General features: G+C 37.0%; 1 protein-coding gene across 1 annotated transcript; it reads left to right on the top strand.

Moving 5' to 3' along the window:
- Positions 1–379: 379 nt before the first annotated feature.
- rhbg (Rh family B glycoprotein) lies at positions 380–14,074 on the top strand. Its single transcript, XM_037676136.1, has 10 exons — positions 380–722; positions 5,126–5,315; positions 5,958–6,108; positions 6,332–6,479; positions 7,151–7,317; positions 10,562–10,699; positions 10,873–11,006; positions 11,294–11,415; positions 11,912–11,985; positions 13,036–14,074. Exons 1-10 carry the CDS (start codon positions 533–535, stop codon positions 13,111–13,113), a joined length of 1,392 nt encoding a protein of 463 aa, XP_037532064.1. The 5' UTR covers positions 380–532; the 3' UTR covers positions 13,114–14,074.
- Positions 14,075–14,846: the final 772 nt, after the last annotated feature.

The following is a 14,846-nucleotide window of genomic DNA, read 5'->3' as shown; positions in this document are numbered from 1 at the left end:
CAATGCAGACATGTTCCTGTTTTTAGTATCTTACACCATTTTATAATGTAGCATGTTTTGCATTATTTTGTTTTGTATCACTTCTTTCATGTACTTTTCATTCTATACGCTTTTATATGAATGATTATTGCTGTGTGTGCCTCATCTGTGTTCTTTGTTTAAAACAGGTCTCTCTTGTAAACGAGTCCTCGTGACTCAATGAGACTAACCTGTATAAATAAATGTTGAATGAATGAATGAGTAATTACCTTTTGATAATGTAAAAGTGAGCTGAGGCCCTTCAGCCTACCTTAAAATCATTTAAAAAGGGGGTTGGACTAACCATGGCTGTGCCTTTTTAGGTCCGGTAGGTGTGACCCAGCTAAACAAAAACACACACGTGAAGCTCTTGTGTTTGTCCGGGAGCCTCCTCCACCCTCAGACACACACAAGCTGGTCTCTGCACAGAGGACGTCTGTGTGAGAAAGACAGTGTTAAACCATATTTTCTGCCCTGGAGTTTTCAACAACAAACCTTTTCCAAGTCTGAGAACATGACGGATACAAGCACCAACATGAGGTTGAAGCTGCCTGTCATCTGCTTCATCCTGGAGATCATCCTCATCATCCTTTTCGGCGTGCTGGTGGAGTACGACCATGATACGGATTCAAAGCTGTTTAATAAGCACAATAACCATCACAACCATTCTGACGCTGAGAATGAATTCTACTACCGCTATCCAAGTAAGTCTCCAGTTGCAAAGCATTGCACTGAAAAAAACAACAACTTTAGAGCTTAAAATAAATAAATAAAATAAAAGCAGCTGCTTCTAAGTATTATGGTTTTTATTTTGAGCAAATATTTTTCAGTCATAATGAGAAAACTTTGCCATGCTTGAAAGACAGATCATTTTTGCAACTGCTGCTTTGAGCCAAATTTATAATTTGGTGAGTTTAAAGAAAATGTAATGTACTTTTTAGCATAAAAGTTTACCATATACTTTGTTTGAAGACCATTTTGAATCTTTGCTCACAATGAACCCCTTTCTTCTCTTTCATGCTTCCATCAAACCACTTGAAAGTATAATGTTTGCAACTCTTTGTGTTTTGTGGTCCATTTGTAAGGATCGTAGTTGTACCACTGTAATATATTGTGCATGGAGTTGCATTATAAAACATTTAATCTCATGACTGGACTCGCCCTGGTACGTTTTCAAAGTCTAGATTAGATTATCGCAGTCGTGATCCTTACCACATTTCTAAAAATGTGTACACAGAGTACACAATTTAAACCTGTACAACATTAAAGTAGAAGTAAGAATAGTCCTGATGTCTAAAATATAGTCATAGTTTTAGCATACTTGTGTTTTGTGTGATATAAAGTGGATCTCACTTTTTATGACTTTATATAATTGTGTTGTAATAAAATGTAGCAATGTCAGTCGTGCATTCACGTATTTATCGATTACAAAAGTTGTGCGTTGCAGAAGCTGTTTTAACTTTAAAGTTCACAGACCACTTCAGAGATCACTTATCTCCACCTTTTAGAACTAAAATGGCAGATTGCTGATGCCATCAAGCCATTTATTAGTTGTAGTTTAGGTGGAGGTGTCCGTTCTGAGTGTGTGGCCCGTCTTTTTGCAGAGCAGACACTGATGGAAATGTTCATTCAAGCACGCTTCTACATCAGTGCTCGCTCTGCCCCTTCCTGTTGGTCTTTGAATTGTGCACTTTCACATGTTCATGAGCCAACACATCAAATGTGAATGTCTAACGTGCCCTTTTTCAATTCAGTTTCAGTTCAGTTCATTTATATAGCACCAAGTCACAACAGAAGTCATCTCAGGGCACTGAACAGGAACAATCATCTACAAAAATAATAATTTAACATTATTTATCTGAGGAGCAGACTGCTTTGAGTTTAACTCCATCACAGAACTCTCATCTTGAGCAAGCATGAAGGCGACAGTGGGAAGGAAAAACTCCCTCATGAGGAAGAAACCTTTAGCAGAACCAGGCTCAGGACAAGCGGACCATCTACTTCGACCAGCTGGGTTTGAGAGGAACAAGAAGGAGGAACAGATACACAATGGCAGGTCCAGAATCTTGTTAAGATAGAAATAATATCAAATAAAAAATATTCCATTTTAGCAAATTATTTAAGGAAACAAGGTCAATTTTTCCTCTAGTAGTCTAAGCTTAAGGTAACATAACAAGCCAACCCTAACTATAGGATTTATCAAAAAAATAAAATATTAAGCCCAGTCTTAAAACTGGACAATGTGTCAGCATCATGGACACAAACTGGAAGTTGGTTCCACAACAGAGGAGCCTGATAACTGAAAGATCTTCCTCCCATTCTGCTTTTGGAAATTCTAGGAACCACGAGTAAACCTGCAGTCTGAGAGCGAAGTGCTCTGTTAGGAAAATATGGAACAATAAGATCTGTAATATAAGATGGAGCTAGGTTGTTGAGGGCTTTGTAGGTTAGAAGTAAGATTTTGAATTCAATTCTGGATTTGACAGGGAGCCAATGGAGAGAAGCTAAAACTGTAGAAATATGATATCTCCCACTAACTCCAGTTAATACTCTGGCAGCAGCATTTTGGATCAACTGAAGACTTTTTAAAGAAGCATTTGGACACCAGATAACAAACCATTGCAATAGTCCAGTCTAGACGTGACAAATGCATGAACCAGTTTTTCTGCACCATTTTTAGATAAGATGTTTCTCATTTTAGTGATATTACGCAGGTGGAAGAAGGCGGTTCTAGTAATGTTTTAATGTGAAAAATATTCATTTTTAAGGGTTGTTGTGCATAAAATAAAACACACATCCAGCTCCAACAGTTGTAATTGAAAAGGCAAAGTAAAACGTTGATCACATCAGTATCCCACCACACTATTTGCCTGTTGTGACGCTGACATCAGCATTTAACTAAAGTCCCTCAGTGCTAAAGTTCAGTCTCACCAACCAATTAGCGCAACTACAAACTCTGCTTCAGTTTCTTTCATTGACTGGTTTCCTTGTACGAATGATTAACCCAATTTAACCTAATCAACAAGTACTTTAACCTTAATGACAAAACAGACTGGTCAGCCTCTAAATGGAGCCAAACGTGCTGGATCCATCAAACTGTTACTTGCTTCAACATGCCACATTGTTGTGACTTCTAACTTTACTTTGTGCAGCCTCATTTCTACTGACACACCAAAAACGGTACACTGCAGATTGTTTTCAAGTTTAAACAAAAGACAAACTGTCTTTGAAGTATTGTTCTGAACGCCTGAAGGTGACAGCTTTTAGAAAATAAGGGTAGCAGGTAAAAGTCCATGGCTTTTTATGGTCTGAGACAGTGTTTATTCTGATGCCTTCACTGTCACGGCAGCTGAGGCACGAGTTCACCTTCATGTCTCAGGAGTCTGTATACACAACCTACACTTTGTATCCTTATAGCATGCTTGGAAAAAATTGTACAGTAAACATAGACCCAGACTTTTCACGCTCTGCAAGGAATAAACGTTGCTACTGGTAAAACTGTGTTTGTACTGTAAGTTTTATTAAATAAGGAAGTTAGGCTCACTGAAACAAAACTTGTCTCTGTCTTGCACAACAATCCACAGGATGGATCCAGGGAAGTCTCCTTTTATTATATAGATATGAATCACCTTAAAAATGTCAAAACCTTCACAGCACTTGGTATTCATCCATTAAAAATGGATTTAATTTGTGGATTTATATGGCCACAAGATACTTTTATTCCAAGAGGAATAGAAAAACTGAAGCAAATGTTAAAATATGTAAAACAAACATTGTTAGGTAAAATATTACTCTAGCTTCTTAATAAATCTGGTGATGGTTGGACGAGCTCATTACTGCTCTGATAGGAAGGTGTCCTCTCAGGCCATTGGGAATTGCATGTATTTAGGACAAAATGCAAACAGGGACACTGGCTCGGTCCCCACTTGGCCATGTCAATTAACAGTTGCCATGGCAACATCTCATAATGCTCAGAAACTGTGTGAACCGGGAAAGAGGACGGAAGAAATGATCATCAACTTGCATTTAAAATGGACTGCTTCCTGTTCCTTTCAGCTGTTCTGTGTACCGATTTATTAGATTTAGGTGAACAACATTTAAAGCGAGTTTCCAAGAATTACCACCCAGCATGAGTCAACCTGTACAGGTGCCGAGCCACAACTGAAGCTGATTTTCAGCTTAACCAGTTTTTTCAAATGCACGCTCGAGGAACTTTTGTTTTTAGTGACAAAACCTTAGATCCTTGGCAGCATTTGTTGATGGCGGCTGCCAACACTGACATTTACCTGATGAACGGTTGGCACGTCTCTGTCACACCTAAACAGAACTTGAATAATTATAGAACTGGTGCTTTTCTCTTTACAAGGTCATTTTTAAAACAAACAAATGAATGAGTAAGACTAAAAAGTACCTTCATTAAAAAAAAAAATTGTTAAAAGTTTCAAATACTTTTTGTTTTTACATCTTTTGCTTGTTCACTTGTTTATTCGACTACTCAAATGTTTCATTTCTCATCATTTATTCAATCTGGTTTTGGTGTCATTTGGAAACTTAATATTAAGTTTATGATGGAAAAAATTATTTGACACAACTATGAATCGTGTTATCTACTCACAAATATTATAGTTTGATGACGATGAATGAAAGTTGTTTAAAGTCAATTTCCAAACTGATCAATACTAAAATGCAACAAAAAGAAACCCTTTTTTGAAAAACTGATTTTACTTGACAAGTTTTAGGAATTAATGCATCCAACCATAGATAAGTGTATTTTTTGTTTGTTTTACTGCTTGTAAAACGTGCAAGCACAGTACTAGTACTGTGGTGCCAACTAGTACTAGTACTGTAGTGCTAATGGGACCATGCTGCAAACATTCACTGTTAGATGTATTTATTTTTCACTTTTTGCACCTTGTTTTTGTATTTTTACTGCATGCTTTGTTATTTTTTATTATCTTTTTGTCAAGTCGAGACGATTCTTCTCGTCCTGAGCATTTCATTGCATTGTTGACCTTGCAATGATTTGCATATGACAAATAAACCAAACCCTAACCTGAACCTACTGAGGAGCTTCCTGATCATTCATTGTTTTTTTTATATTGTGCAGGTTTCCAGGATGTGCATGTGATGATCTTCATTGGCTTTGGCTTCCTCATGACCTTCCTGCAGCGCTACGGCTTCAGCAGTGTGGGCTTCAACTTCCTGATCGCAGCCTTTGCCCTGCAGTGGGCCACGCTCATGCAGGGCTTCTTCCATGGCATGCACGATGGCAGCAAGATCCATATTGGAGTGACGAGGTGTGTGCTGCATGCAAACTAAACGAGCCTCTTAATGCAATATACATACTCTCAGTGTGTTGTGTTGTTTCCTCTTAAGTCTTCTTAGTTGCTCTTAAAATAACATCATCAAACTAAAAATATAAAACACAAACAAGCCCATTTATTTATGAGACATACAAATATGGGAACATGTTCTGTTTTCAGACCCACAGAGAGGGTGAGCTGTATTCCTGCCTAAAAGACATTTATAAAGTGGGAACAATATTTTTTATGTCTTATCACGAACCTACAACAATTACATAAAATATGCATGATATTTGCTACAAATGTTTAAAAATGAAGGCTTTGTTTCTCTAATGAAGTTCACTTCATGTCAAATAAGTTGCTTTGCACTCATTATCTCAGAAAATCAATCAAAATCAAGTTTAATTGAAGTATTGGAATTCCTTTAAGCTCATTTATTAATTTCAAGGTGGCTTTAATCAATTTTTGGCCACATTGAGGAAATGGAATATCATTTACATTTCTTAAAATTAAATTGTTTATCAAATATGATATCTAAATGCAAACTACCTGTTGATTTGAAACATTTAGTGTCTACTGTAAACTGTTCTTAAACACTTTGTTGTTTTTAAATTATAATTGTCTTTTTCTTCTCAGTATGATCAATGCTGATTTCTGCACCGGCTCTGTGCTGATCTCATTTGGAGCAGTTCTGGGTAAAACCAGTCCGGTCCAGCTGCTGGTCATGGCAGTATTTGAGGTCACGTTGTTTGCTGTCAATGAGTTCATCTTGCTGACCGTTCTGGGAGTGAGTATCCAAATAATCACATCCTGGATTAACTTCAGAAACAGAAGGATTGACTTTCTAATCTGTGATAATGCTTTACTTAAAATTCTGTGTAAAACTGTGCCAGATTACCGACCCAGACTAGGAAGACAAAGCTAATTATTTGAATGCATACATTCAATCTACTCGTGCACTTACAGTCATACAATTCGTAACTTCATGCATCCTGTACACTTCGTTTCAGACCAGAGATGCTGGAGGCTCCATGACCATCCACACATTTGGAGCCTACTTCGGCCTGATGGTGACACGAGTCTTGTATCGGCCCAATCTGAGCAAGAGCAAACACAAGAACTGCTCCGTCTACCACTCTGACCTGTTCGCCATGATCGGTAATCCTCACACAAAGCTGGAGATTTATTGAAATTGTTTACGTTGTTGCTTGCAACCATTCATAAAAGGTTTGCGCACAGATAAATTGTATGTCTACATGAGGTGTGCTCAGCTCTGCAGCACTAAGAAACAAACAGTAATCATAAACAGTCTTGGATTTTTCATCATTGTCTAACTCGGTTACCAAAAGGAGCCAAAATTTAAAAACTTTGTCTGAGCCACCAGTCACTTTCAAATGATACATTAACTCAAGTCAGATACCCGATATCTTTTTTTGGTTTCAGTTTCATGAACAAGAGTTTGATGTGTCTCACTTGATGTCCTGTTGCTCTTTCCACATCAGAATCATTAATGATAGAATGATCCAACCTTCTTTCTGGCTTCAAAGTTAGTCAGCTGGCAAGAGAAGTCTATACTAAATGATATATTTATCTGTTTTTAAGGAAAAAATTAGAAGAGATACAATATTTTACATTTATATGATCATCTTGGGGGACCAGATTTGGCCCGCGGCTCTTGAGTTTGACATATGTGCAAGCCTCAAACTAGCAGCCGCCTGTGATAAAATGGCTGCCAAATGAGTGTGCAAAGGAGCTACCTTTTCAGAAAGTTTGAGGCGCAGCGTTCATTTCTGAGGAACTTCTAAACCAGTATGTGTGTGGATCCATAGGTACCATCTACCTGTGGATGTTCTGGCCCAGCTTCAACTCTGCCATCACAGAACTTGGTGACGCCCAGCACCGCACAGCCATGAACACCTACTACTCGCTGGCAGCGTGCACTCTGTCAACGTACGGCATGTCTGCCCTCACAGCTCATGATGGCAAGCTGGACATGGTGAGCAGGATTAGGACTGTCATTTTCAATTAAGGTCTTGTTTCTGAAATTTAATTATGGAGAGGTAACAAACTTTAAGAACCAGAGAGAAGTCGACTTTTAAAGACATTTTATCTTCACCTGTAAGACGGACAATTCAGTGGGAAGTAGGGCTTTGGAGGGCGTTGCAAACCCTGGACATCCATATATCTTTCCATCCGTTATCTTTACCCGCTTCTTCCTTTCCAGGTCGCTGGGGTCACTGGTGCCCGTTTCCAGAGGACATGCATGTCTAAGCACACAGTTAAAAGCACTTTAAAAAAATATGAATAATAATAAAACTATGTTGATATTAAAGAGTATTGTCAATCTGACACACTGTTTTTTTTTATTTGTGTGCAAAATTTAACAACTTTCTAAATCCCATTAAAAAAGTGGGCTGATTATTTAGGTCATGACTGAAATTTTTATAAATATTTTTCTACATATTTGATTGTCCATATTCAGATGCACTGCACATTTAATTTCTTATAGTATTGAGATATGATTCAAACAGATATTTAGAGTCAAACAAATTCGTACATGCTTACAGCACCAACTCCCCTCTACCTCTAAATCACATTCCTGCATCTATAAATGAAAATAATTGTAGCTACAGTATTTTATAACAAATCTATAATAGTATAAAACTAAATTGAGTACATTTGGTTAGATTCTTTATCAGGGTTTACAACACATGACAGAGACACACAAACAATAAAACCTGATGAATAAGTCAGATGAAGCCCATAAGAGCAATTTAAAAGTTGACTGAGCCACGTTGCCACATGATGATAATTTTACTTTAAAATCTGATTTATTAATTACCAGTACTATACTATTAAGAGTGGACATTTCTACACTGACATTTTGTTTTAGAGTTACTAAATGATATAACATAACAACTTTTAGTCCAAGCTTTACGCCCTGTAGACACGAGTTGTGATATTTCCCCTTCAGTGCAGCTTGTTGTCTGCAGTGTGTGTGTTCACGTTTTTACACACTCGTGTGAACGTGTTTTACTTTCAGCCTTGTATCAATCTGATGTTTCTTACTTTCATTACTTTACCCCTTTCCCCAACATACCCTAGTGGTTCAACAATGGAAGCTTATGCCAAGTTGTGCAGCACGCCTCCCTGACAGAGCGAGCTCTAAAGGGCCCAGGTTATCAGAGCTGAGCTATCAGCAGAAGATGTGCGTCTCAGAACAAAAACCATCGTATATAAAATGCTCATGTTGATTAAAAGAGGAGAGGATGAGCGTAACAGACAAATGGGACACCACGAGGTCTGAAAAGGTGATTATGAGGAGTTTATCATTTTAAACGGGCACAAGAATCGTGATAAAGATGTTTCTCTCCAATCAAAATGAACCCCATAAGTTCCTCTGGAAGTTTTCATCCATGAGGGTTTCAAAGTTTACAGTCCACGAGGGAATGATGACAGTCGACAGGAGCCGTGTTTACACTACAAGAAGAAATATATGGGCTGCCTCTGTTTATGTCTGTTTGATACTTTCCTATTGTCTGTGCTCACAGACACCGTTTAATGTGGCTGATTCATTTTGACTTTAATTCACACCGGAGGTCGGGGGTGGGGTTGGGGGTGATGCTGTTTTGCTTTAAAATAAAACTAATAAGTATTTCGTCACAGCTTCGCGGTCATAGCACTTTGAAAGTGATCTCCAATAAAGTTATTGAATAATAGCTGTCATAGACATGCTGTCTGTGGCTCTGCAAGATGAGGGGCTGCCATTCTGAGAATTCAAGGTTCAATTCTGGTTTCATCTGTCGACGTGTCCTTGAGCAAGGCAGTGAACCCCAGGTTGTCCCTGATCTGTGGTTTGATGTGTTTGCATGTGGGCGTAGTGGATAACACTAAAAAGAGTGATCATTGTTGTAAATGTGGTGAATTTGTCATTATTAGACATTAGTCATTTATTTATACTCACTGAGCCACAAGGATTCATGATTCAATGATTCACAATCCATTTATTGTATTCTGACAAGAAAATTTAAAGTTTTATTGAAAATGTGTCAACAGGATAAAAAGTATCTTAGCACAGACAATCAAAAAGCAAATAGACGTGATCAGAGGCAATATTTGATTCTTATCACATTTGGTCTTACCCAGCACAGAAACACTGGTATTTTTTATGACTATTGCATCATTTCTTATTAAAAACAACTAATTTGTCTAGCTTTCACTGTGAAACAACAAAATGAGAACGATCAAAGTTCTTGTTTTCTCTGATGTAAGTTTTGTTGTTGGCAGCTGAAGTCAAATTAACGTTATGAAACTGTGTACTGCAAACATTTTGTATTTAAATTGAGTAACCCTGTACCAGGGGTTCCCCTTGAAATGTGAGAAACAGATTCTTTCTCCCAGTTCAGACCATCTTCTGGACCATTTGTTCTTGTCTTGTGGTGTCTCTGTCTCCAACATTCTTCTGCTCTGACTTGTCTCTCTTCAGCTCTGTAAATTTAAAGGATACACCAATTAAAAAAAAAAAAAAAAAATATATATATATATATATTTTTTATTTTTTTTTATTTTACAGCTATGATGATGAGGCTAAGCCATAAAAATATCGTATTGATGATTTTTATATAAGCTCAAACAACCACACGTCGATTTAAAAATAAATTGTATTTATGATGTTTGGTTTTCTTGGATGCCAATCAGAACTATGAGCTCCTCTGAAAAACAATCTAGTCTGGTTTGTGCAGAATGAAATATTCTGATTTAAATGTTTGATGGTTTATGCCAGAAATATTCAGACATTCTAATATTTAATAGGGTTTTATTTTATTACTTATTTTTACTTTTGCATTTTGCTGCCATGACTGCTTTAAAGAATCTGGATACGTTATTGTCAGGATTTTATAAAAGCTGTGCGGTGCCTCTATAATGTTATTTGTGATTTTATTAATTAATTGATAACTGCTTGTTGCTTTATCTTGATCAGGGTGCTGGAGTTCATCCCAGCTGTCACTGGGCAAAATATACCTCACACCTATTTATTGTTTTCAATGATTTACTCTAAGCATTTGTTTAATAAAATAGATTGAATTCGTAATTCTGAAGCAACTCCTGGTGATTAAATGTTTGGTAAAATATGTCAGAATTGATCATATTAGCAGTGCAGCCCTGTACGCATGTACCAGAGAAAATTTCATTAAAAAAATTCTTAATCACAATCCGCCTTACATTTGTCTTTATCTTAGGTCCATATTCAAAACGCTGCCCTGGCCGGTGGAGTCGCAGCAGGAACAGCTGGTGAAATGATGCTGACGCCTTTCGGCTCCATGATTGTTGGTTTCTTGGCCGGCATCATCTCCGTGCTCGGCTTCAAATACCTCTCGGTAAGGACGAATCAATGTTTATTCTCATAAATGAGCCGTTTAAGAAATGCCAAACTCTAAAGACGAGTCTGTCCAAAAGTTTCGTCGCACTGATTTTAATTCTTGCGTTGCTACTATTCTTATGTTAATCTAAAACAAATTACATATCAGTAAAGTGACATCTTCTGTTTCAGCCCATCCTGGAGGAAAAGCTGCGTATTCAAGATACCTGTGGGGTTCACAACCTGCACGGGATGCCCGGAGTCCTGGGGGCCATTGTGGGGGCTGTCACTGCTTCTGTTGCAACTAAAGATGTTTATGGAAACGGGTAAACGATTCATCTGACACAATGAAATATTTTACAAGTTAAATCTAGACTCAACAAGCTTAACTTTGCTCAGAGCTCTCAGCTCTTTGTGAGCTAAAAGCTGTACCTACTGTTGTATCACTTTGTTGTAGAACGATATGAAACCATTTTAAACACTGAACATTTTCATGTTTCATACAAAATTGTGCTCACAATATTTTTCTAACTTGTCGTGATAACTTGCAAAGAAAACTGGTTTTTAATATTGAGCTGACGTTACCGTTTTATTTTCTTTGTGTATTTTTAAGTTTGCATAAGGTGTTTCCTGATGTGGCGGATGGAAGCAGAAGTGCGATGTACCAGGGAGGCATGCAAGCACTTTCCCTGGCAATCACCCTGGGCATGGCCCTGATTGGTGGTCTTATTGTTGGTAGGTGTCACACGACTCGCCTTCATTTGGAGAGTTGAAGCTCAGTAAAATTAAAGAGACTCAATTTAACTGATAATTTTAACTTTAGATTCAGGTTTAGAAAGGAAAGACACATCACTCCATTGTATCAACTTATTTAAAAATCACGTTAAATAACTGGTCAGTTCAAGACACTTGTGGTCAAATTAAATAGCAAACGCATATTTAGGATTCCTAAATCAGCAAACCTGTTGTTCAGTACAGTACAACACAAATCAACATTTCCACATTAGTTGCCAGGTTGGATTAAATAAATAGTTTTATCTACTTCATGAGTCATGAGACGTTCTTATGCAGGTTAGCAGAAGTTCAGAACAAAATGGACTCTTGCACGTATTAAATAATGCGCTTTGATTAGAATTTTATTGTACTAAATCATTTCAGTGAAAGCATACTATACATGCATCTACAAAAAAAAAACCTAATTAGTGTTGACATACTGATGCTTTCTGTCCAGGTTTTATTTTGAAGGTGCCCCTGTTGGGTGCTGCTTCTGATGCAGCCTGCTTTGAGGACAGCATCTACTGGGAGGTGAGCATAACCCAACTACAGAGATGGAAACAAGCAGCTCAGCAGAATGCATCAATGTTTCCACTGACAAGCATCCAAAAAGTGTATTTATTTTGGGGTTAACAGCTTTCAGGAGGGCCCTATTTTCATTAACACCCAATAATTAAAAAAAAAAAATGTGTTTGAAAGATGGAGATTGTTCAAACAAAATGCTGCAAACTGTCTAATTATTAGCATTAAATAGTGGGTACTTATGTTATAAAAAGGGTATTAAAAGAAACAATAGGGTTTGAATGTGTAAAGTAAATTTTATATTATCTGTTGCAGTGAAAGATTTTGTATATAAATCAAAAACAAGATTCCTTGTAAACTGCTTTCTATGATTTTGTTGATTATCAAATGTCCCTGGGGGGTTAGAAAAGGAGATTTTTATGTCACAACCATAAGATGGTGGTGTTGCACCAGTAGAAGCAGCCGGAAAACAGTCACACCAGTCTATTAAATCTGACCTTATCTATTTCTGACCACCAGGGGAAGCAAATTCCCAATCCTTACTGGGTGGTTAAAAAAAACTTTAGATGTAAAACTGGCCTAAATAAGATCTGCCACCAGTAAATTGTACATCCTGTTTGTTGTATATTATGATTATACATTTATATTGTGGATTATTAGGATTTTATTTTAAAAAGTAAGATTGAGGCCATTGTTATTTCTCAATTACCATAGTTTAAACTTTAAAAAAATGTTAATGTTAATATAGAAATATGAGAATTGCCTTTAGTTCATAAAAACTCAAGATAAATAAAGCAAATACAATTAAAATTATTTTATTGGTCCTATTTTATGGTAATATTTGTTTTATTATAATTTATCTACTTAAATGTTTGACATCAACAATCAAGTTAAAAAAAATCCACATTTAAAGCACTCTGGTTAATAAAAATAATAACAAAGGCTGCAGCACTTAAAGCTGGAAAAAATGTCATAAGATGCATAAAATGGAGAATAAAAGTGATGTGAAAAATCAAAGCAGCTACGTTTAATTAAATGTTGAAACTTTTTTTGTCCCAGGTGCCAGGTGAAGAGCCAGATCACGAGGAGCAGATGACCGTAGTGAAGACCGAAGAATCTGAGAAGCTCAGCGCCTAATCTGTCGAACAGGGAACTAGAGAACCACTGTGAGGTTTAAAACAGCACTTGAACGCCTGCAGGCTCAAAGATGTCCAGATGTATCCACATTGTGCTCATGCCAGCTGCCAAATTGTGTGTTTTACATGTAAAATATATATTTTTACACAGCTAAATATCAAAATAAAAGTTACTGAATATCACCAGAAGCCATTCTAGAGCCAGATTATGTTACAGAACTGTGAAACGACAAAACACGGTTCTATTTACAGAAAAATGGCTTCTGTGATTCCAATAAAAGACGATGTGTTACAAAGCCTGATTGTTGATGTCACTTCAAACCAAAGACGAATGTTTAAATCTAGAAAACCGCATTCAGTAAAATATCTCAAGTGAGAGATTAACGTTTAAATCAATCTGTTGTTTTTATGATTTTCTGTTAATCAGTTTCTTGCAGAAACCCAAAGATACTTTAAATGCATTGTTTCTACTAAAGCTTTCAGACACTTTTCCTTTCCGTACAAATAAAATATAAATAGAATAGAAAACCAGTTTAGTTCAGCTTTTCACCCTCACTGACATTTGTTGGTCTTTTAACTTGACTGATTCCAATTCTGGCCCAAATCAAGTAGATGATGGTTATTTTTTTCTTGATTTTTGAAGTTAGACCTTTATGGAAACACAGTTTTGGTTTATTTATGGCATCAAATAAAGTGATCAAATTTTATTTTTTCTCTTGTAATGTTTAAAATCAAATAATAAAGTAGCCTCCAATGAACACAAAGTGGACCACACACCTGTAACGACTAACTAGTCACACAAAGCAAACCCTCTATAAAATATGTGGCATTTTGTGGCACTTAAAGGAATAGTCTGGTTATTTCTGAAGTGATGTTCTATAACATTTATCAAAAGTTAGTACTTTATCAGCTGTGATCATTTTATTTACCCTTTATTTATACAGGTAGTCTCATCGAGTCACAAGAACTCATTCTCAAGAGAGACCTGTTCGGGAGCAGATGGTGGGGGTTAAGGGCCTTGCTCAGGGGTCCAGGTGAGGGTGGAGGCAGGTGTAGGTATTTCACTTTCTTCACCCACATTTTGATGTCGTCAGTCCGGGGAGTTGAACCTGCGACTTTCTGATCATGGGCCCATCTTCTCTAGCCTCTGCACCACCACTCCCTTATATCAGTCATAGAAAGTAGAGAACATGGAATAAAAGGCAAAAATCTAACAACAATAAAAATTAAAAATAAAGAAAATACGAACCATACATAAGAAAAAAAAAACGTTTGTTTCTATTAGTTTGCAGTAAAACTCAGGAAGTCTCAGCTACACGAGTTAAACACTTGGAACAAATGTTGCTTTGGCTCTTAATGAGTTAACACACTGAAAAACAGAAAAAAATCCTAAAATAAGTATTAAAGCATGCATGAAATAATAAAATACTGCAATCTTTGTTGATTGGGGCATGAAGTTTTATTGATCCCAGGATACGAGCCAGCACACATCACTACAGGACCGAATATTTGGGAAAAGATGACATTTCAGTGTTTCATATTAACATTTTTGACAAGTTTTACTTTGGACAATCGAGCTATTTGCATAACTTGATGAGCTGCCTGCGACTGTGCAGAATTATTAGCACATTTACATAGAGGGCCCCTTCACAGGCTGCCCTCTCCCCCTCCTCTCCTTCACACACAGACACACACACACACACACACACACACACACACACACACACACACACA

The sequence above is a fragment of the Nematolebias whitei genome, chromosome 5 (genome assembly GCF_014905685.2).
Source record: "Nematolebias whitei isolate Nwh7 chromosome 5, NemWhi1, whole genome shotgun sequence".
NCBI lineage: Eukaryota > Metazoa > Chordata > Actinopteri > Cyprinodontiformes > Rivulidae > Nematolebias > Nematolebias whitei.
The sequence above is the reverse complement of the archived record's forward strand: the minus strand, read 5'-3'. Positions and strand labels throughout refer to the sequence as shown.